Consider the following 24,239-nt stretch of genomic DNA (forward strand, 5'->3'; position numbering starts at 1 on the left):
TCCAGGCCCCGGTCGCGGTCCCGGGGAGTAGGCCGCACCCCCGGCCTCGCCGATACTGACCCTGCGGCGGCACCCCCAGGCGGCACTTGATTGGCACCGGAGCCTCCCGATAGTCGGCGCAGCTGGTTCTTGTCGCCGTGGACGCGGATAAGTGTCAGGATTGTGAGGGAAAGAGACTAGTGAGCGCGGAGCTCTCCTAGGCTGCGGCCATTGCTGTCGGCTGCAAGCCACGCCCCCCTATTTATTTTTTTATTTCATTTTACGGAGTTTTATATAGCGAAAACTTGACCCGAAGGTGTCGGGTATCAGAGTGCTTTACATAGCACCAGTTGCGTTACATGAGGACACATTCATTTTTGTTATGCCTGGGAGATTAAGTGATTTGCCCAGAATCACAGGATGTTCAGCGTCATTGCCGAGACTTGAACCCGGTTCCCCAAATTTGAGGTTGACCGCCCTAGCCGTTAGGCCAACTCCTCGTCCCTGATAATCCAGCCGTTTCACCATTCGGTGAGTTTAATATTCCCAGATAGATTCTCTACAGTCTATAAAATAAGTAGATCAGACCTAAAGCATGTTTCTAAACCTTGCACCATTAATACAAGCACACAAAACTAGAGGAAACAAAATGAAGAAACAATATTTTAGTGACATCCCTAAATAACAAATCTCGAGCTGATTATTCTTAGCCTAGAGTTTTTTGCTGCTATCTTGTATAATATAGTTACATTGTGTTAGCTCCTTCAAAGAGAAAATAAGAATGACTCATTCTCTCTCCTCTTTCTTTGAATCCCATTTTAGTTTGTGGTTGTGCAGGTGTTTATCAGTGTTCATACGTTTACACTGATGAGGGCTGTTTCCATTTTGGTGTGGTTTTATCAGTTGTTATAGGTTTCAATCTAAAACAGGATAGCCTAGATGTGGGCATACCTTCATGACGCACTACTGCCTTAACAACCAGGTCTGTCAAGACGGACAGTTTGCCTGCTTGGTCTCAAGATTTTTGGTCTGACCCTTCTCCACAGACCCTCCACCTAACGGACACCATGGATTCTTACATGCTGCAACTGACAGAAACACACACACTTACTCGTCTCTGCCTCAAAAAGTGGTTAGTTTGAAACCTATTGTGTTTTAAGTGCCCCTAACATTCCATACTCCTCTCTCTTTCCACTGCCGCTTAAACCCCCTAGTGTCCTACTTCTTAAGGTATTTTAACAATATATGCCAGTGTGATTATTGAGAATTCCAAAGCTTACACCGCCCTAAAATCTTGCTGACCAAGCTACGATCCAAGTGTAGTGTTTTCAGCAGGTGAGTCAGCAAGGGCCCTGGCATCTGAAACATGGCGGTCCTCCCAATTCAAAATAGAACAGGCAGTCCACGCTTGTCCCAGGGTACCCTTTCTATTAAACTCTGATTCAGACCTTTAGGTTGCTACCCCCCTGTTCCCCATCTTACTTATTTTTGTCCAGTTCGAATACTCCAGTATTGTGTCCTTATAAGCTTTTAAGTAATTCCAGTTTAGTAGAACTTATATTTTTAAAAAAGTATCTCCCCCTTTTCCAGCAAGTGTTTTCTTCTGAATTCCCAGCTTCAGAGGTTTCCATGAGAGGGGAAAACCGTTGTGCCGCATAAATCACTGTACCTTCCTCATGTTCCCAGCTGTTGAATTATTTGTCGTTATCTCACTGAGAAATAAGTGTATAAGGATATCCCTTTGGTAGAGCTTTTGCAGTAATCCTTTTTTCCATCTTGGGTGCAGCGTCACCTCCTGACTTCTCCAACCGCTGGGAACCAAATTGGAAATTGTCACTGCAAGTGAATACCACAGAGAAAAACAAACATTTTAAATGATAACGGGTGAACAAAAATAATAATGGACTTGGCTATCTTCAATAGGGAAAGAGCACTTGTACTTGAAAACTAATATCGAGAGGGTTCATTAAAGACTGTTGCATGTATCTCTGTATTGGAAAATTTTCATTTAGAAGAACAGTTTCCTTAAAATCACTCTCTCGCATCCCAGCATGTACCGGCATAAAAAATAAGCAATTCTTAATCAAAAAACATTTTCATGATAAGATTTCTCCACTGCAAGGCTTTCATGTGGAAGTCTTCCTATAATGTTTTATCATGTTTCTAAAGCACAATATCTAATAGGGATGTCTAGCCGCAGATTTCTTACATTGTGGCGTCCATGCCACCTATATTTGGGCACCACCTGTACAAGCTGACGTTTGTGGTGTCTGTCACTGTGCCATGTTGGTGACGGGCCTGCATCTCAGCTGTTTGAGGTGTCAGGAATGCAACCACAACTCTAAGTCGTGCTCCGACTGCCAGGCCTTGGCGCCAAAGGCTTTAAGGGAGTGGGTCCTGAAGCTGCTGGCAGCTCAGCATGCGACTCTGCAAAAGTTACAGTCCAGCTTGAGAGGAAGGCCTCTGGATCATTCCAGTAGTCCGAAGTCCTCTTCGTCCTACGCAAAATAGTCAGGGCACTCAGGTAAGAGGCACAAAAACACAAGTCTTGGCACGTTTCAATTTCTCCTCGTCCGTCGGCCGAAGCAACAAAGGAACATCAGCATTTGAGGCCTGGGCCTATTCCACTCCTCCCAGGTTTTCCAGGAGCTTGTGTGACCACCGCTCAAATTAAAGGCCATGTGTCTCATTTTTGAGTGGCCCGACCCCTTCTGGAGGGGGCCAATCTGGCTCCGCACTGGCAGCTCCAATGGGCCCCCATGGATCAGGTCATGGATCCGAACGGGCGCCGGTAGTGCCGTTGATGCTCCAGGCACCCACTTGCGGCACCAGTCGCATTGTGCTCCCGAATCTGAGACTGAGCAATAGCTACGTCGACTGACGCCGATTCCGGCACCCACAGGACCCCACTTGTCCTAGGTCAGAGCCTAAGCCCCATTCCGAACTGTTAGGCATCAAGGATGAAAGGAAGGGGTTGCTGGACCCTTTATAATACCAGTCTTATGATCAGGATGTGGATTGGTGTGAGGAACTTGGTGATGCCAGTGGACTTTATATATTTCCAGATATTGGCATGCTTTCTCCCTCTGTCTTAGGTACCGAGGAGGGAGCTACATACGCAACGGTGGTGCAGAGGGCAGCTGAGGTCCTCGACCTTGAGTTACCCTTGGTGGAAGTCAAGACCAACATCTTGAAGGAGGTGCTGCAACCGGAAGTCTCCTCCTCTAAACCTCTACTCCCGTTCAACGAGGCCCTCACTGATGTCCTTCTGGGGGCCTGGCCCAAACCCAGCAAATGGGGCTCCTGTGAATAGGATGATTGCCTGCTGCTACGCTCCATGGGACCGAAATTTTCTCAAACAACACCCTACCCCAGAGAGCTTGGTGATCCAAGCCTCCACTTCCCATAGTGCGTTCTCTGCCGCTCCCCCAGACAGGGAATCCAAGAGGCTGGACAGCTTGAGTAAGAAAATGTCTTCTTGCGCCAGCCTTGCATTGCGGTCATTGAAAACTGAATGTTTAGGAGGCTGCTAGTTCCACATGCTGTGGGAAATGCTTGCCACAGGTCCTGGAGGAACCCCGGGCCATTCTCTCCTATGCAGTTACAGATGGGAGAGATGTAGCAAAGTTCACTATACGTTGTGGCTTGGACACGACTGACTCGCAGGGCAGAGCGGTTTCATCAACAGTGGCCCTCAGACACCACGCCTGACTTTCAGGGGGGATTTCCAGGATTCTATCATGGACATGCCCTTTGGTGGCACCTGTCTCTTGGAGACAAGACAGACTTGGCGCTCGAGTGCTTTAAGGACTCGCGAGCTATGACCTGGTCCTTGGACCCCTCGGCTGCCCCACGTGCCTTTCGCTTTTTTTGTGGCCATGGAAGGGGCTTTCAACTATGTCAACTCTATCCCAGCCACCGAGCCATGCAAGCTTCCCAGCCTCTGCATGGATGAGTGCCCAGTTTCTACCAGCCTCGTGGGCCGAATAGCCAGCGTTCTGGTCCAGCCATCCCTCCCCAGCAGCAAAGCCTCCAAACCTTCCTAATCTTGCCATTTTAGATAATGGGCGTTCAGTTGGCAGCAGGATCTGTCATCATCTCCACCACTGGCAGTCCATAACATCAGACAGGTGGGTTCTGCAGATCGTTCAAAGGGGCTACTGTAGTAAGCTGGTTCTGTATATACTATACCAAATTAAGGTATAGTGTGCACAGACTCCAGGGAGTCCCCAGAGGTATAGCAGAGGCTAAATTAGGTAAGTACTAACAGCACTCTTCGTGGTAGTGTGGGCAGGTAGTTAGACTTATCCAGAGAGTGTGTTAAGCATTTATTGTATTCACTCAATCAAGACTGATGCACACACGCTCAGCCTGAATCCAGACCAATTAGTTAAGTATAAAAAAGGTACACTTGTAGTTTATTTCTAGAACCAAATAGGACTTGGTACAGGTGGGTAAAATGTACTTTCAATTGTAAACCTTTACAGAGAAATGCAAATGGGAATGGAGTTGTAATTGTTACAGGTTAGTATGACTTTAAAAAGCAGTTTGAATTATACAGTAATTACTTTTAGGATACTTCTTGAGGACTTTTAGATTACATAGAGTACTGGGGGTGGTATGCCTAAATACCACACCTAAGGACCTCACAATACATGGTGAGTAAGACTTTTCTTGGCTTGAGTTATAGTTACTGTTTTTCCTATACAAAACAACAGTTCTTAGCCTAGTGCTCAACACTTAGAACATTTTTAGGCCCAAAATCTCATACCATGGGTTTCTAATGGGAGAAAAATGGTTATTGGTTTCACAGGTAAGTAACCGTCTGACAAGTGAGAGTTCGGGGTTAGGACCAAGGTTCCACAAGGTCTAGGTAGGACTCGAGTTGCACCACCAGCAGCACAGGGGCGGCCGGGTGCAGGGACCCAATGTTAGCCAAGGGGGCCTTCGGTAGTGGCGTAACAAATGTTGAAGGGGCCCCCCTGCAAGGTACACAGAGGGGCCTGCTTCAGATTTAATACGAAGCTCTCAGGCCTGAGTACAGTGCTGAGGGGGCCCCCTGCAGCTTGGGGGGGTGCGGGGGGGGCACCCCGCACCGCGGGGCCTGAGGGGGCCTGTGTTAAGCCCCTGGCCTTTCTTTAGGGACTGTTTGCGAGTAGGCCACTTGGTTGGGGGAGCAAGGCTCCTGGGGTTAAGGTCAGCACTGCAGGGGCCAACAATCAGCACAGGAGCTGCACCACCAGCGGCAAAGGGGCGACCGGATGCAAGGTGCCAAGGAGAAGTCGGGGACACTGTGATTCTCAATAGAGATCTTCAGTTCTGCAAAGTTGCTGCAGGCCAGGTAAGGAGACTTCCCGAAGGCGACCACCGACTGGAGAGGTAATTTGGATTCTTGGGGGATGCCTGGACACCATCCGTTGGGCCACCCAAGGCTGTGGGGCGTCTGGTGCAGGGGGTGTCTTCTGGCGCCAGGTTTTCTTACCAACTCCAGTCGTGGACGGGGTTCCTTTCAGACTGAGGCTGCAGATGTCATCTTGGAGCTTGAAGGAGGTCAGAGATCACCAGATCCCAGGTCAGGATCCCTGGAAAGACCTCTTTGTGGTGGTAGGCCACTCCAACTTGGGCGTTGACGTCGGGTGCAGAGTGGCGTAGAATCGCGGAGTCGCTGGAATCCGGATTCTGGTCTTGAGGTCTTTGTTGCGCAAATCCGATGCTCACGGGAGACAGAGTCTGTAAGGGGATCGCTTGGCAGGTCCTCCGGGCTCTGCAGGGCTGCTGGACATGCTGGTTTCATCTTTTACCTTCATAAGGCTTGTTTAAAGCTGTATAACCACAACCACATTAACTTGTCTGATGCTATACTCTATATGAGGCTATTTGAAAAACATGTAAATATAAAAAATATATATACATTTTGTTTGTAGAGGCCCCTGATGAAGGGTCCCTTTGACCCGAAATGCATTGTGTTGGAATGAATTGTTATGTAGTACAAGAGGATATTGTGACCTCCATGCTTTGGAAGATTCACATCAAGAACTCGCTACTGAACAAGAATTCATTTGATTAAAGAATCGATTTATCCAGCCAGCTTGTGTTATAAATTGTTTGTTCAATTGTTATGTATAAGTTTGATTAGATGGGACTAGAATGCAGCCCTCTTAGGGCACAGTAGTTCATACAGTGTCTAGAGCATAGGCTCTAGTCATTTTGACACACGCAGGGATGTGTGCCATGTAAACCCTTCACTTTTTTCTGCACCACAACTCACAGCCTGCATTGGCAGTGTGTGGGTGTTAACACAGGACCTCTAAGGGTGGGACAATAGCTGCTGCAGCCCTTAGAAGCCTTTCCTGATCACACTGCCCTTGGTACCCATTGCACCTTTTACAAGGGGCTTACCTGTGTCCAGGGATATGCCAATTGTGGGTACAAAGTTACAGTTTTGGGGAAGAACACAGGTCCTAGGAACCTGATTGGCAGGGTTCCAGGGCACATCGTTAGGTTGCATCAGATGTCAGGCAAAAAGTGGGGGGTAGCCAAGCAAAAAGGGGCACTTTCCTACAGCTACTCCCTCCCCTTAGAGACTACCCCTCCCTCCAGGTTTCCACCAGAGGATTATTTGTCTTTGCTCCAAGAGGAAGTGATGGCTTCCTTGGGCAAGGTAGCCATAGAGAGGGTGTTGGTGCCAGAAGTATGCTGTGGTTTCTATTCCAGCTACTTTATGGTCCCTAAAAAGGACAAGAGTCTTCGTCCTATCCTAGATTTCCAAACCCTTAACTACTTCCTCAGAAAGAAGTTGTTCAAGGTGTTCGCATTGACTCAGGTCTTGTGTTCCCTGGACCCAGGAGACTGGGTGGTAGCGTTGGACTTTCAGGATGCCTATTTTCACATCCTCAATTTGCCTGCCCAACAGCACTACCTGTGGTTTACAGTAGGCCTCGAGAATTTTCAGTTCACTGTGCTCCCTTTTGGCCTTACCAGCACCCCTTGGGTGTTCACCAAGGTGATGGTGGTGGTCGCAGCTCATCTGCGCAGGTTAGGTGTGCCAGTATTCCCCTATCTCAACGACAGGCTGCTGAAGGCAGGCTTGGCCCAGGCTCTCATCTCCTACCTCCAGGCTACGGTGAACCTCCTGCATTCTCTGGCGTTCACTATCACACCTGATTCCCTCTTAGACGCTCCCTTTCATCTGAGCTGTTCTGGACACAGTGTAGTTTCAAGCTTACCCTCCAGAATGGCGAGTTCAGGATATTCAGGTTATGATGCCGATGTTACAGCCTCTATCCTGGGTTTCGGTGAGACTGACTCTGAGGCTTTTGGGTCTCATGGCCTCCTGCATCCTGCTGGTGCGGCATGCAGATGGCATATGCGGGCTCTGCAGTGGGATCTGAAATTCCAGTGAGCACAGCCTCAGGGACATCTCTCTGTCATTGTCCAGCTCTCAGAGGGAACTGCAAAGGACTTGCAGTGGTGGCTAATAAACCTCAATTGGGTCAGAGGCAGACCCCTTTCCCTTCCCCAACCAGATCTCACAGTAGTGACAGATTTGTCGCTCCTGGGATGGGACAGCCACCTGGGAGAGGTGGAGATCAGAGGACTCTGATCTCTGGCGAAATCTGGACTCTGATCTCTGGCGAAATCTGGACTCCACATCAGCATGCTGGAGCTCCATGCGATCTGAATTGCATTGAAAACCTTTCTACCCTCCATTAAGGGAAGGCTAGTGCAGGTGTTCACGGACAACACCACTGCCATGTGGTACTCCAACAAACAGGATGGGGTGGGGTCGTGGACCCTCTGTCAAGAGGCTCTGCATCTCTGGACATGGCTGGTACAGCAGGGCATTTCCCTGGCGGTTCAACACCTGGCAGGTTCTTTGAACGCCAGAAGAAAAAAACTCAGGCGTCGATGCCTAGCGGATAACACATGGCGTCTTCACCCAGAGGTGGCGCATGGTTTCTTTCAGCAGTGGGAGAGCCTTGGTTAGATCTGTTCGCCTCCACCGAGAAACGTCAACAGTTTTGCGTGCTGGAATTTCTAAGGTGGCTCTCTCTCAGATATGCTTTTCGTCTCAAGTGGAGCTCATGCCTTTTGTACACCTTCCCACCCATACCACTCCTGCCCAGATTTGTTAAGATCATGGACGATCAGGCCCAAGTCATCCACATGGCTCCGGACAGGGCATGGAGAGTATGGTATCTCGAGTTTCTGAACATTAGTGTCGATCCTCTGATCAAGCTGCCCCTATGGGAGGTTCCTACCCGAACCTGCTAACTCTCCGCCTTCTTGCATGGAAATTGAGCGGCAGCAGTTGATAGCTTTTGACCTTCCTCCCAAAGTCTGCAATGTTATTCTGGCAGCCAGGCGCCCCTCCCCTAAAATGATAAATGCTTGCCATCGGAAGCGATTTGTATCATATTGTACAGAAAAGTCCATTGACCCACTTTCTGCCTCCCTTCCGATATGTTGCTTTTTATTCTTACCCTTACCCAGCAGGGCTCTGCTTTGGGCACTCTGAAGGGTTATCTTTCTATTCTGTCTGCCTTCTTGCGGCTTGGTGACCCCTCTATATTTAAGTCCCCTATTGTAAATGGATTTTTGAAGGACCTTGTACATATGTTCCACCTCCTCCTTTTATTATGCCTCTATGGGACCTTAATTTGGTCCTTACATTCTTCACAACTGTCCCCTAAGGTTGCTCACCATCAAAACAGCCTTTCTTGTGGTGATTAGATCGGGCCGGAGGATGAGTGAGCTTCAGGCTTTACCTTCCAAGCTTCCATTCTAATAATTTTATCTGGACAAACTGGTGCTTTCAATAGGGTCTCTTTCCTGCTGAAAGTGGTGACATAATTTCATGTGGGCTAATCTGTCAAATTGCCCACCTTCTATACTTCTCCACATCCCACTAAGGAAGAGGGGCAACTCCACTGTCTGAACTTAAAATGAGCGTTGTCGTTCTACCTTCACTGCACACAGAAGTTCCAGGTAGACTACCAACTCTTTGTGGGGTATGCTGGTGCAAAGAAAGGTTGGGCAGTTCAGAAACAGATGATCTCTCGATTGGTCATTCTCTGCATCAAGATCTGCTACGCATTAGCAAAGAAGCAGCCTCCTGAAGGCTCACCGCCTCATTCAACCAGAGCTAAAGCTGTAACCACTGCATTAACACGTGGAGTCCCAGTCATGGACAGCTGCCAGGCAGCAACATGGGCTTCCCTGCCTACGTTTAGCAGGCATTACTGCCTGGACCATCAGGTCTGCAGGGATAGGCATTTCGCTTGTTCAGTCCTGCAAGACTTCCTAGTTTAAATGTGTCTGCAGATGTACCACTGGGGACAGTATTGCTTGGGTATCTATTCAAAAGTAAGGAATCTGTGCCTAGAAGTCTGTCAGATGATCAAGTTACTTACCTCTGGTAACTCATTATCTGGTAGAGATAATATCTAGCCTCAGATTCCTTCCCTTCCCAACCCACCCATCTTCCTCATTCTGTGGACAGATTTCTATGGTCAGGTATGATCCCTTTCAGGGCCCTAGTTTGGATAATGCACTTCATGGCTCCGTGCTACTGGCGTGGAATGTCATGAAAAGTAACTGATGTCAGCACGCCGAGGTGGCACCTATATAGGTGACATGGACGTCACTTATAGCGCGGATGATGCTGCTTAGAGCAGATTGCCGCCACCTCCCGGAAATTCAACGGTAAGGAATCTGCGGCTAGATATTGTGTCTACCAGATAAGGCATTACCGAAGCCAATTAACTTTTGTTTGCAACTGAGGGTCCTTGCTGCACTTGTGAGCAGAAACAATGTGGGCCAGTTGGTAATAGTTGCATTTGTCAGTTTTTGAAGGTTAGGTTGTCCCTCAAGCATCTTTCTGTCAATGAAAGGGAAATTTAAACTATTGTGATCCGGACCCAAATAATTGACCTGCCACTCTTATTGACATTTTATGGTGGCTCCTGTCACGTACAGGTGTGAAGAAGTCTGGGATTAGAATTAAAAATATTTTTACTTCTGTCAAGAGCTGTTCAGGATGCCACAGTGCAAGCGCAGTTTACTGAGCCTCAAAGATGGTAGTTTGGGCTGTTCACCACTGGTATCTGTCCTATTATTGTGTTGCAAACTGGGCCAAGCATATCCCTACTGCACTTGACTCCCAGGGTAGCAGGAGTGTGTAGTCCAAGATGTTGCAGGGAGGTTAAAAGTCAGAGCTCACTCAACCAAATAATAGGCACAATCAGTGACTGACCTGGCCCAGTGTTTTTCTTTTATGAAAAGAGAAGTCATGTAATCACACAAAATGTAATACGGTGCATAAAGAAGCAGTACTACTGGAATGGCTGTATGGGGTTGACAACACAGAGAAACAGATTTGATAGGTGATGCAGTTTGGAAGAAGGGAGAAATATGGAAGAATTAATCTTCAAATGAGGAAAGGAGGTAAACCACGTTAAGCATTCACTTTTTGTAAAATAATATATAAATCAGGTGCATGCAAAAGAAATATGCAAATAGTGGTTGATAGAAAGGGTGGGTATTGTACTTACCCTTCGTGTAAGTAGAAATAGGATCCAATGATCACTATGGTTTCTGCAGAGATAAGGCCAAATTAAAAATAATGAACTGACTGAAGCTTACAACCTGACTAGAACATATATTCCCTATTACCGTTACCTGCCGCCAAGTAGAGTAAAGCATGGTAGGTTTTTTCTCTAAACACCTCTCACCAACAACATGGAGTCATACTAGCAGGCACCGTACACACAAAATTGATTTGACATGCACATAGGGATGCCAACGGAGGGTCTGGGCATGCGAAGCAAGTGGAACTTTACACAAGCAGGCCAGTAAATCAGTATGTTCATTCATTAGCACAGGAAGTGAAATCACCGGATACCCTAATAAAACCATTGTTGGACTTGGCCCTTCTAGCAGGTTCACCCCTAAACTTTTTGCGAGTATATTAGCTTTTTCCCTATGGAGGACTAGTGGTTTTAGGCCTCTAGGCGCTTTCACACTGTGTCCCAGTGGAAAGCGCGTGCCCTCTGTGTATGGTTTAGTTAGACTGGCCTGCCCTCCCATAGGAATGAATGGGGAATGTGTGTGACCCTGGTAGTTCCTGATGCGTGGGGAGTGCAAGTGCGAGTTTGGTATGTGCTGACTCGTGTGATTAAATGCTGCGCGATGATGTGTGCGGTGTCCATGTAGCTAGTGGGGAAGTGCCACTTCTAGACGCTGGCATAAATGTGCAGTGACTGCCTGGCGCGTGATTGGCTGGCTGAGGTCATGTGATGGGCTAGGGAATCCCCAGAGTCAGGAGAAGTCACCCAGTGGTGAATGGGGAGATCAGCAGCCAGATGGGTAGGAGGAGTACACCTAGGACCTGAATAGCGCTGGGCTTTCCCCACACAATGCTGGCTCCGCCCCCTGTGGTGCGACTGATGACCCTGGCCTGCTCTGTGAATAGGGAGAGGGGCTGAGCAAAACAAAAGTGCTCAAGAACCAGTTGCATCTGGTTCGCCCCTCCCCTGCACCTTGAGACAAAGGTATTATGTGTATAAAAAGGGGCTGTGTCCCCTTACCAAATGTTGTTCTTCTGATCCTACTTTGAGGGGGGCCTGCTGCTGCTGGGCGCCAGGAGAGACCGCCACTAGGGACTGCCTCCCTGCTGGAGGGCCCTGTGAGCTTGCCCCTGGGCCCAGTCTTTGCCCCCTGCATCTAGAGCCTTCCTCTGGACCTTCCCCATCCTAGCGCCTTGAAAGCGCTTCCTTTTTGGTGCGGAGCGCTGTGGTTGGGCCAAGGAGGACTGCTAGGGGCCTGCAGCACGAAGCTGCACAGTGTGGGGACCCCCCCCGATTTGGATTGCTTTTAAGCGGGTGCCCACCCCGCATCTGTGTCGTTTTGTTGGCAGATTTATTATTTGCGGGTGCCCACCCCGCATTGCCGCCGTTAAGGATTTAATTCCAATAGCGGGTGCCCACCCCGCATTGCGGTGCCCGTTGGTGGGTGCCCACCCCACTTATGCCATAGTTTGACGGGAGCCTACCCCGTATCACCGCCGCCGCTGAAGAGCCCTGGACCGCCGCGCTGCCTGCGGCGACCCGGAGGTAGAAAAAGGCCCGCCTTGGTGTGGGTGGGGCGCTCCCCGAACCAGGGAGCGGACGGGAGCCTACCCCGCGCTCCTGGGATCACTGCAGCAGAGAAGCGGATGGGAGCCTACCCCGCGCACCGGTGAAGACGTGCGGCGGCTTCCCCTGCAGGGCTCCCGTGAGTGGTGAGAGCCCTGCAAAGTCCAGAAGCCCCGCGCCGAGAAGAGAAGCGCCGCCGGCAAGGGAGAGAGCCCCGCCGCCACCGGAGGCGTCCGAGCAACGCCTGAAGAGTCCGGTGAGTGGGGGCTCTTGCCTGCCTGGGACGGGGCCCGCATTGTTTGCTTAGAGCGAGTGCGCTCCAACGGTTGGGGGCATTGTTCGTCAGAGAGCCAGAAAAGGCTCCCACGTTAAGCGGGCATACTTCCGGGCCACATTGGTTAAAGAGCCTGTGAGGCTCCAACGAGGGCCACATTGGTTAAAGAGCCTGTGAGGCTCCAACGCGGTCCACATTGGTTAAAGAGCCTGTGAGGCTCCAACGCGGGCCACATTGTTTAAAGAGCCTGTGAGGCTCCAATGTGGGCCACATTGTTGAAGGAGATAGTGAGGCTCCCACGGGGCATTATCCTTGTAGAGCTTGCACGCTCCCACGGGTGGCATTGTTATGTCCAGAGCCTATGTGGCTCCAGCACAGCATAGTGTGTCCTAGAGCTTGCGCTCCAACGTGTGGCATAGTTCCTTTTTCCAGCTGCCCAGCACTTAGTGGGCAGCTGCAACGTTTAGGTTGTGCCCTGTTCCTTTACGCTTTGGCTTGCGCAGCCTGCGCAGTCTTGCCCTGACTCTGCTGGACAAAGGGCGTTTGAGCGCCTGAAAGGCCAGGTTGGCCTGGGGACAGTTTTCTTGTGTTGTGCCCTCACCTAGGGTACATGGTTATGTTTACCGGTGTACTTTTGCGCAATGTGCCTTTCCTTTATGCTATGTTTATTTCTAACTGTGCCTATGCGTAGGAGAGGGTTTTTCCTAGTATAGGTTACAACTAGTAAGTTCATGGTTCCCTGCGTAATATTTTCCTAAAGTGGTTAGGGTTGCGTAGGTGTTACTTACCTGTTACCAGTGGTTACTGGTTGTGCGCTACATTTTCTACTTGGTGCTACAGTGATTGTATGTGCTATGTTCTAAAGTGTTATTCCTACCAAGTGTTAGTTCTAAAAGTGCTTATTCCTGACAGTGGTCCATGAGGCCCTGTCCCATGTAGGTAATCCCCCTGTAAAATTCTGCCCAGTGCCAGTTGGCACAGTGTAAATTGTGTTAATATTATCTAATGTGTTTTGGTATAATACAAAGGCTATTTTTATATATAACCTTGTGTGGAGTTTCTTTGTTATGTTATGTTATGTTATTTTAATTTATTGAGCGCACAGATACTCGGGAGTGTCCCGGCGCTAACAACAGAAAAAGGCAACCATCCCACGAAATTCATCAAAACAGCAAGGTCTTCAGGGATTTCCTGAACAAGAGAGGGTCACGAATGGCCCACAAAGACAGGGAAAGAGCTTTCCAGGCAAGGCAAGCTCTACGGGCGAAGGAATTGCCCCCCAAGCGGGCCCGCTCAAATTTAGGGGTCGGCATGAGCAGCAGTGAGGAAGACCTCCGCTGTCTCCTAGGGATGTAAAAGGAGAATCTGACCTGAAGATACTTGGGGCCAAAACCATAGAGGGCTTTTTGTACAATTGACAGCATTTTAAATGTAAGACGTCACTGAACGGGGAGCCAGTGAAGTGCCCGCAGTTGGTCCCGGGCACTTTGCCGGGAGGACAGTCCACCCAGAAGTCTAGCTGCTGAATTCTGGACCACCTGTAATTTCGTTACAAGGTAACCAGGGCTCCCTACCAGGAGGGCATTGGCATAGTCTAAGCGGGATAAAAGCAAAGCGCGCACCACCGTTTCTCTAGCCCTGTCTGGGAGCAAGGGGAGAAACCTCCTAAGACTCCGCAAAAGCCCAAAGCATGTGCCAGCAAGTTTTTTTATATGCGAGGCAAAGTTCAGGTTATCATCAAACCAAACACCGAGGTCTTTTGTGGTGGGCCTTGGGTGTTGTTGCTGGGTGCGCGCGCAAACGCTTTACACATTGCCTCCGGGATAAGCCTGACTGCTCGTGCCAAGCTACCAAGCGGGTGAGCAGGGATTATCTTTGGCGTGTAACTCCCCAGCCCTGACTAGAGTGGTGGTTTCTGCCTGGCTTTGGCGCAAGCCCTAGCCAACCAGAAATCCCATTTCTAACAACCATCTTTAAAAGAAGAAGCCATGCAAGAGGACTCCATTTTCCCCTGCCCATCTTCCAAGAAGTGACATCACTGGTTTTACCATCATCCATTTGCACTGGACGAGACAGCACTGGATTCCCCATCATCCATCTGCACATGAAGTGGCATTACTGGATTTCGCATCAGCCATCTGCACAGGAAGTGACAATACTGGTTTCCCGCCCACGGTATTTCGTGCTAATCCTAATACCTATATAATGGAGGCTCCAGTGCAGGCCCACCATTAGCGTGACAAAAGGCAAGCCCATATATGCCTGTCAGTGCCTGGACCACGCCTAATGCCAGCAACCCTGGGTCTCTCCCTACCTACTGCTACCCTTTTGCGCTCCTCCATGCTCTTAGGCCTGGCTGCCACATCGAACCACAGAACACTAGAATGAGCATTCAGAAGCATCTCCTGCAAGATCTTATGCACTTTCACATACCCTACACCCACCACTCCCGCACCAACAGCATTCAGCAAGCCATTCGCTCACACAAGCCAGACACCCACTCACGCACAGACCAAACTCCACCCAAACAACATACCACACTCACATGCATGCTCCCCAACACCCTATCGCTCACAAAACGCACCATATAGATATGGGACCTACTGCACAACCACATTCTGAACCTTCTATTTCTCCCAGAAACATGATGAATCCCAACCTCAGCACCAGACATTCCTACAGCCATCCTCGTGGCTACAAGATTGTCAAGACCATTAGCACAAGCCCAGAGGAGAAGTGGCCATCATATTCAAAGATACCATCAGTGGCACCACCTACGCAGACACCCCCACCAGCTTTTTGGAACACCACACATTCAAGATATGTATCATTGACAACTTCTCCCACGACGTGCACCAATTTCATCATCCACATTACGGACTTTGCCGCACCCCTCACCATCAACGTCAGCACCTTCATTTTCCTCTCATACATTGACTTTCACCTAGAACAGCACCAATACAAACTCTACGGTCCTTCTAAAAAATCCTTAGAAACCTTGGCCTCACTCAGCATCCTACGGAGCCCACCCGTACCACCAGACACCAATTGGATCTGGTTTTCTGCTCAATCAGCAACATCACAGTCGAACAGCCAGCAAATGTAACCTAGACAGACTATGCCCCTCGTCAGTTTCAGCATATCCATCCCACACCACCACAGAACTACCACCACCCTGCTACAGCTGGGAAAGCATCTCAGAAGAGGAGTGGGCTTCCGCGTGAGCAAACCAGCAACTTGCTGAAAGCCATCAAGAAACTCAACAGCTGGATCACAATATGCGCCGACACCCTGGCTTCCCTCAAGCACAACCCAACAGCAAATGCCCGGCCACAGGCAAGCTAGTACACAGAGGAACTCAGACTGATGAAACACCACTGCAAGAAGCTGGAGTGCAAATGGAGAATAAGTCAAGACATTGCAGATAAGGACACATTCAAATCAACCCTAAGACGCTACCACCAGTCAATATGGAACACCAAGCACACAGCTCCTGCAGATGGTATCAGCGCCAACACTAACAGCAGCAAGGAAACCTTCACCATCATCAAAGATTTTCCTGTGCCTCCTGTCACCTCCAGCAACATCACCCCCTCACGAGACCTTTGCAACAAGTTCTCAGGATTTTTCTGTAACAAAATCACCTCCATGTACAGCAACTTCGACCCTCAGCTGTACCCAGTCATCTTCACAACTCAACTTCCCATCCCGGCCAATGAACAAACCCTGACCTTCTGGCCTGCCATCACCACCGTATAAATCACTAATACCATGATGACTATTTACTCAAGGGCTCCATCTGGCCCTAGTCCCCACCATGCCTTCACCAAGAGGCTCTTTCCGATCAGCAAAGTACTGTCACCCATCTTCAACACCTCCATCGATTCAGCCACATTCCCAGACACCTGCAAACATGCCACCATCATGCCCCTGTTCAAGAAACCGTCTACTGACCCAGCTATGCTTTTCCAACTACAGACCCATCAACTGCTTATCACAGAGCTTAGAGAAACCAATCAACCAACACCTCACCACCAGCTCCCCTACGCCAGCCAATCCGGATTCAGGCCCAACCACAGTACAGACACAACACTCATTGCCTTCACAGACGGCATCCTCATGATCCTTGACCGAGGAAACACGGCAGCCCTCATTCTCCTGGACTTCTCTACAGCATTTGACACTATCTCACACGCCATCCTCATCAGGCACATGGATCCATGTACCTGCAGGATCTGCTCCTTCTTAACGGATAGAACACAAGATGTCAGCTTGCCATTTTACTCACCGAAAGCCTGCAAGCTCACATGTTGAGTGCCTCAAAGTTAATCTCTCCGCCACACCCTCTTCCACGCATACATGATCCCTCTGGTCAAGGTCATCTGCGCACACAACATGAACATTCGTTTCTCTGCAACAACACTCGACTCATACTCTCCCTCTCGAACAAGACCCCCAACACAAGAAACATGGTAATCGGCTGCATGACTGAAGTCACTGACTGGATGAAAGCCAACTGTCTCAACCTCAACACCGACAAGACCGAAGTAGTGATCTTCGGCAAGAATACCACACCATGGATCTCCAACTGGTGGCTGGCCGAACGCGGACAAACACCCAGAACCCACGCCAGGAATAATCGGCAGCAATCTGTATTAATTGGTACACAAGCAAAGGAATTCCAGTAATCACAGAAATCATTCAAATTAGGCAGTGCACTAGAGAAAGCCAACAACTCTATGTGACACTGCCTTACGATATTTATATTTAACCCCTCGTTTATGCACCCAAATATAAACTAGGCAAGAAAAAGTTTGAGAGGAACCATGTAAAAATGTAGACGAAAATAAGTAAAATTGTTACGTAAGGCGCACGTTTTTCATCAGAATACAAAACCTGGAAAAGCAAAAACACGAAAACGGGTCAAAACTTTCAACATCAATGTTTCCCATCCATCACCGGTCATGGCTGCGAATGGCCAACAAAACTTTGGATTGTGGGATTTGTAATTTTTCTTTCACCATTAGAAGTATACACTTAAGAGCCCCAGTATGCAAAATGCTGGTGGCCAAAAACTCACCTCTGCCTCAAGGTAGAGAGACACATGAGTTGGGGCTTCTTGAAGGGAGGCCTGCGTATATGTATCTGCACATTAGTTGTTTGTGTTTGTTTGATAGCTATATATTATCTTTATACATGGATTACTGTACAAAGCATGCTGGTTTAAAAAAAAAATACGTCCCTTACTCAAATGACTGAAAATGTCCTTTCTTGTTTGCCAATCCAGACCTGATATTTTGGGTCTTCTTGGGGGGGACTAACAGAGCTGCATTTATTACGGTAAAGTTAATACAAGTTAGAAAAAAACAAGACTGGATAAGTTGCTCACTCCTGAAGTGGAGCAGCTTCTGACATAGCACTGTGTCTGCTTACTGCACATTGATTACACTTTATTGTGCATCATGTGTGTGTCTGTTGTGCTTCTTGTACCCCTTTAATGAACACGTCTATGTTTCTGTTAACATTTCCCACTGCTTGGCTGACGCACTTCACTGAGAGCTAGCACGAGGGACATCAGGGCCGGCTTTAGGGCAGAATGACCGGTGCGGCCGCACTAGGCGCTGACTTGGAAGGCGTGCACTGACCTCAGGCTGTGTTTTGCAATAACTTAAGATTTAAAAGCACCTGCTCCAGAGTTCCTTGTGTGTCTATCTTTCAGGCAGCAATAAAAATGTCAACCTAACTCTTGTGAATAATGTTCCTGCTAGAGGGAGAGATCGAAGTTTTGTCTAGTGGCAGTTTTGACTAGCATAAAGTAGCGCAGAGGGTTAACATGCCTGCTGCAAAGAACAGATCAGTATTTTATGTGGATGGCTGAATGGATTAATAAAGGCAACTTTTAGCAGAGCTTTAAAACAAATGAAATGTATGTGAGAGATGGGCTATGTAGAGATGAGGGGCACTTTTGCTGGTGGTAGTGAGGGAATCAGAGGAGTTGGGGGTGCACCAGGCGAGACCAGCGCTAAAGCCGGCCCTGGACATCATCCAGTGATCCCCTGAAGTGCCTCACCAGTGCTCTGCCTGTGTCACTTTTGCCGCCGCCACCCAAACATTTGCACATCAAACTGCCCCAAAGGGTTGTGTGTGACCGTTGGTCTGAGTGCATTGATGCCTGTATTTTAATCTGAGTACATAGTTGCTTTTGTGTTTGTGAAAGGCAGGGGCTTGGTTTATGAATTATATAAAAAGGCAAACCTGCAGGACATACCGGTGCATTACATAGATTAAAAATGGTTCTAATATGCCAATTTATTTCGGTTTATGTTTGCTGTGGCTCTGTTGTGAGAAATCCAGGTTACAGCCTCAAGGAGGGACAATGAACAGGTGAATCCTTTGCTGCCAAATTAATACCTAGTGGCAAACACTGAAAGGGCACATGTTGGGAAGAGGTGTGGCGCCGCGGCAAGGGCGAGTGACGCTGGAATCTGGGGCTCACGGTTCAATCCCCGGCACCGGCGGCAGGTCAGCCCATGTGATTCTGGGCAATTGCTTGCTTAATCTTCCCGAGGGCCCCCAGCGCCGGGATGCCTTCGGGTCGCTGTTCGCGCTTTACAAATACTGGATTTACATTTATACAAACATAGCTGATTGCTTACACGATGCAAAGCTCATATGGGGTCCATGGCCCACCTTAATGTGGATTTAAATATATATATTACACATTGGCATAAAAACAAACTTTTCCTCCCTTTCTTCCAGAAAGGAACCTTCAAATGCCGCATTCCCGTTTTTTTGGTGGTGAAAAAAAAAATGATCTGGTGTGATTTGGAAAGACGGCCACTGAAGTGTTCGGATTATGACGCTGTATGTTTTAGACATGCAAGAAACTGCTACAAGGTTTATTGTAATCATTGTTGACGTATAACTCTTTATTTGCAACCTTTTCCTTACAGGCCTGGAGAAACCTTTTGCTTTTTGGCAATGCACATCTGGAATATTACCTATTAAGCTGAATATACAGAGGACTGAAGTCTGGGTGCAGCGCCTCATTCCCTGATAGACATTTCTAAGTACAACACCTCACTTTGCCTCAGCACTCGCCTACCCTCCCCTCGTACTCTCCACAGCGCTCTGCAATGAAATATTGTAAGTCTCCAATCTACTGGGATTGGAATCCAGGTATGTGCTGTTTCCTTTGTGAATTCCAGGACGGTGTGCCCTGGTGGGTGCAGTGTCCGGATCCACCCAGAAAATGTTGTGCTAGGAGCTGCAGTCCAGTCCCTGAAAACCCAAAAGTCCATTCTTACAGGCGGGTGTGTTTTTTGTCTCCTTATTTAAGCCGCCGCCTCCTCCTCCAATAGCCATTCAACGACAGCCTGCTCTAGTGAAACAACACGCTTGGTCGTCACCACTGTCCACGGAGCTATGGTAGGCGAGGAGACAATGTTGACACATTGAGGTGTATGGCCTAGGGAGTAGGTTATTTAAGTCTGGTAGATAATAGGGCAGAGCTTGTGCATGGTCTTTTAGAAAGACCAGGCGATGCGAAACAGGAAGTCAAGGATTCAGAGATGCCACCCTGACAACCACACTTATGTTATTTTACCTCTGTTGACACTAGTCCATGTGTTTATTATGCCTAGTAAACCATGTTGGAGAGGGAGGTCAGTGATGGAGCCTATTTGACAGAATGATTGTCTTTTCTTCATGCCACAAATGAACTAAGCCTACAGGGACCTGGGGGGTGGAGGGGGGTAGAATTGGTATGGTTGGCCGGGGGAGCGCGCCTCTGAAAGGCAGTGACTAGCCCGGTGACAGTCCTGGTTGGCCCAGGCCACATTTGTGCTGAAGCTTGCTTTTCAGAAGTCTGGATGGTTGAGGTGTGGTGGCGCTTGGCTGAGCTGCTTTACTTTCTGGGTCGGTACCATGCAGCATGACTAAGGGGGCGCCACCTTTATCTTGGGGAAAGCTCCTGCTTCGGTGTCTATGAGATGAGGAAAGACAGGGGACATCCTTCCAGTGTAGCCAGCGGCGTATTACCCCCGTATTATAGTGGTAGAGAAGAATTTTGGGAATCTAAAGGTCTAAGGCCCGATTCCACAAGACCCGACATGTGGAAATTGGCGGCGTCAGCAAGAAGTGGTTTTTTTGCTGCAAACAAAACACCTCCTGTCTCATGGATTATTCTTTCAATTAAATTAATTTGGATAACACAAAATCCATCCGCCATAAGAGGGGCGTGTGCTGAAAGGACCCACTCAGCACTCTAACCTGCATGTAAATATTCCTATGTATGGAATGAAAGCGAGGAAGATTATAGGGCATAATAGTACATTTGCCCTTCGTGTCTGAGGTTTGCAGTCCAAGTTGTGTCTTAGATATGGAAATGACTTGACTTCTTTAGCCTCCTGTGCTCCTTGGTTGGTAAAACAAAATGGAGGCCGAACTTTCCATTCACTGTTCATCATCAAAGAGTTCCTTGAGCAGTAGGAACTGCTCAGGGCCAAGTACTTTGGCTGCTTGTGGTTGTTGCATTTCACAGTACTGGATCCTTGGGCAGATAAAAAAAAAAAAACAGCCAAGTTTGTTATCTGCCCATTGGTGCCCTTGCAAAGTTTTACTGCTGCTATCACACAGATATATCCATCAGATCCACTTGCATTTACAGTTCGCTTTTTATTCCTGCCTCCTCATCAACTCCTGAAGGTTAAAAACAGAAATTGATTTCTAACCAATTCCACCTCCCTGAATACTCTGTAACATTGTGGTTGTGCTGCCATTTTAATAACATTTTCACTCATCCAGAAACTAAAAAAAAAATAATTTCATCATAAACCGCAACTAGAGAGCCGATACTCCCCTTTGACTTCACTTAACCACTGTGCAATCTTCTGGTCTATTGGCAGCACGTAGACCCAACTATCTTTTCAGAAGGAGGAGCGTAGGCCCCTATATCCATCTTCCTCCATTAACACCCTTTATAACAAGACCAATCCAAGCCATGGGGTGGCCAAATGTAATCCGGACACAACATATCCCTACAAATGGAGAGCAGCGATTTTTTTTTAAAGCTGGAAGAGGATTGTAAACAAACCTTTAAAATAAAATAAAAGACTGTCTCTTAGCTTTAAGGTCCTCGCTGGTTTTGTACTTCTGCACATTTGCTGAATAAAATCCTTGTAGTCTCGGGAACTAAACATCATAAGTTTATTTTTGGAGTGTGCCCTGGGAGTAGGGTGGATTGCGAAAAGTTTTTTTCGATACCAGTCAAACTCTTTTCCAGCAATTTGCAAAAAGTGGTCTCTTATCTAAAGCTCCAAAGAGGCACCAGGCTACGTGTCTCCTTCTCGTAAATGTCGGGCACTAGCCCAATAGGTGTAGCGACCATTTTGACGGTGTTCTTGCCAAAGAGCTTCTTCTCATAGTCGATAAGCTGGCGCCAGAAGCCCATGTTGGGCCGCACAACTGGTCGTCGCATCTTCACCCATTCGTGTGCATCCAGGAGTGACAGCCTGTGGTACTTCATAAGGTAGGCAATGCAGAGGGTAGCGGAACGGCTGACCCCAGCCACGCAGTGTACCAGGGTGCGTCCGTTCTTCTTGCCTGTCTGGTGGATGCGGTCTGCCACCGTGTCAAAGTACAGCGAGAGTGGCACATGTGGCAAGTCGGGCACCGGAACCTTGAAATAGTCAATATCAGACCAGTTGGAGTTCGGGATCTCCACCGTGGCATTGATGATGCATGTCACTGAGCGAGAATAGACGAGGTGGCGGTTGGCTGCAGCATTGCCACTGCACAAGTAGAGACACGGGCTGATTTGTGCTATACCCCCCAACACAGAGAGAGTGCGAGTGGTAGGCTTTTGAACTGTAGTAGGCGGCGTCGCTGATGGCGTCGACCGCCTGAAAAAGCCATGGTTACGGAAATTCATGGCGCTGAATTCCAGTGACATGGAAACGAGGTTGTTGGATTCTGCTGTAGATTAAGACTGTTGTGTATCTGTAATCTGCTAGCAGCACGTTGTCTCGTTCCAGGGGTAGTCAGAACCGATGTCTTCCTGGACCACACGTAGAGCCACCCTTGTTACACGGTAACTGTTGAAGAAAAAAAGCAGAACATGTTAAAGCATAGTGCAAAATGATCAGTTCACTACAGAATATTTGTGGTGCACCAGGTATGGGTCTGAGCCAAGACCTCTCATTGCAAAAACAGTTGCTTTTGTGCAGTCAACAGTTTCAGACAGTTACCTTGCCAATCCCCATTTAGGGTTCTGCACTAGAGTTTTGTACATTTTACTGGCAGTAGCAAGCCATACAATCCTCTCTGTGAACCTTTTTGCATCCATCTTCTTAAAAGACAACTCTGTTAGTACCTTCACTTTGACTCTGACATCCTCATAAGTGAAGGTTCAAACGTCCCCCTTTTGCACAACTGATCTTAAGCTCACGGACCTCTTCACCAAGATGTACACATTCCTGCACAGAAAACGACGTGCTCATCTCTTCCTTCCCCGCCTAACCAAAAAATATTCCTACTACTGGCTTGGCTAGGTATGAGGAATTGTTTTTGGTTGGACCGGCTACCTAAGCTCAGGTTATTTCAAGCTCTAAGTTGAGCAGATGAAAGGACACGCTTTTGGAACTCTACTCTGGAATCAGCCTTTGGAACGTACGATGTACCCTAAATGTTGGCATTTAATAAAGGATGCACCAGGGTCTCCAACTATCCATGCCTTGAAGATGGGGGGGGGGGGGGGGCATCATATACGCCAACTGAACAAATCCAAACACTCTCACATGCCCATCAATGTAGCCCCTCGAATGGGATGGCCATTTTTGAAACGGATCCCAAGCTAGAAATTCAAAGCCCAGACAGCACTAGAATATTAGCCACGCTGGTATGCAGCAGCCTTTGAGTAAGAGACTGTCTAATCCCAGTATCGCACTTTAAATATGCATGTTTTAAATTCTGTGTAATGCACATTGAAAAGGTACTGACTTAAAGGAGGTTTGATTTACTGCTTGGGAAAGAGGTAGGCTACCACCAGGCCTGTGTGCTGAAGTCACTAGAAGCAGTAAAATGTATTCACTCTCCCTGGCCACCTTCCCACTCTTCTACAGGACCAGAGCAGGTGGATGGTCCTTCTCGTACCTCGCAGCCAAGACCTGGAATATTCTCCCCCTTCAACTCTGGCGAGGCCCGACACTCCACCAATTTAGGAAGGACCTCAAGACATGGCTCTTCAAATGACCCCAGCGGAGCTGCTCACAAACACCCCTCAGCGCCTTGAGACCCTAACGGTAGAGTAGCGCGCTCTACAAAACCCTGATTGATTGACTAACTGGTAAATTGAGTTTAAAGCTAACTTTTTTTATTTATTCGCTATTTATATCGATAGGTGCAATGCTTTCACTGCACCTATAGACTCGTAAGTGCAATTTTTGGCTTACAAATCCCTAACACATAAAATGGCAGTTGAAGACTGTGGCAACAAAACATGTATCATAATTCCCAGCCGCCATTTTAGGTGCTGGGGATTTGCGACACCACAAAACACCCACCTCTTCCTACCCCGATCTCTGAACACACTACACTCACCTGATCTAGGAACACACCACACACACTTCTACCAGCCCACGGCACACGACACTAACCCCTACCTATCCAAATGACAAACCACACTGCACTCCACCCAATCCAGACACAACCTAAACACACCCAAATACACCTCCCTAGGGAACGCACCCAACTCTTGGCCACCTGCTCCAGGCACACACCACAAAAAACAAACATTCTAACATGGGCCCATACCATGTTAGCGTGTCCGCGACTACAATATATATTTTATTTTT

At 48.2% G+C, this 24,239-nt stretch overlaps 1 protein-coding gene across 6 annotated transcripts in view; it reads right to left on the reverse strand.

Moving 5' to 3' along the window:
• Nucleotides 1–19,295: 19,295 nt before the first annotated feature.
• LOC146811796 (dual specificity protein phosphatase 14-like) overlaps nt 19,296–24,239 on the reverse strand; it is a 124,766-nt gene continuing 119,822 nt past the window's right edge. For all 6 annotated transcript variants that reach the window (XM_085618789.1, XM_085618787.1, XM_085618786.1 and 3 more), the window contains one exon: nt 19,296–22,481. In XM_085618789.1, the coding sequence (XP_085474915.1) occupies nt 21,692–22,339 (648 nt within the window). In that variant the 5' untranslated portion in view covers nt 22,340–22,481 and the 3' untranslated portion in view covers nt 19,296–21,691. The remainder of the gene's footprint in view (nt 22,482–24,239) is intronic.

This window comes from Triturus cristatus, chromosome 7 (assembly GCF_964204655.1).
Source record: "Triturus cristatus chromosome 7, aTriCri1.1, whole genome shotgun sequence".
Lineage (NCBI taxonomy): Eukaryota > Metazoa > Chordata > Amphibia > Caudata > Salamandridae > Triturus > Triturus cristatus.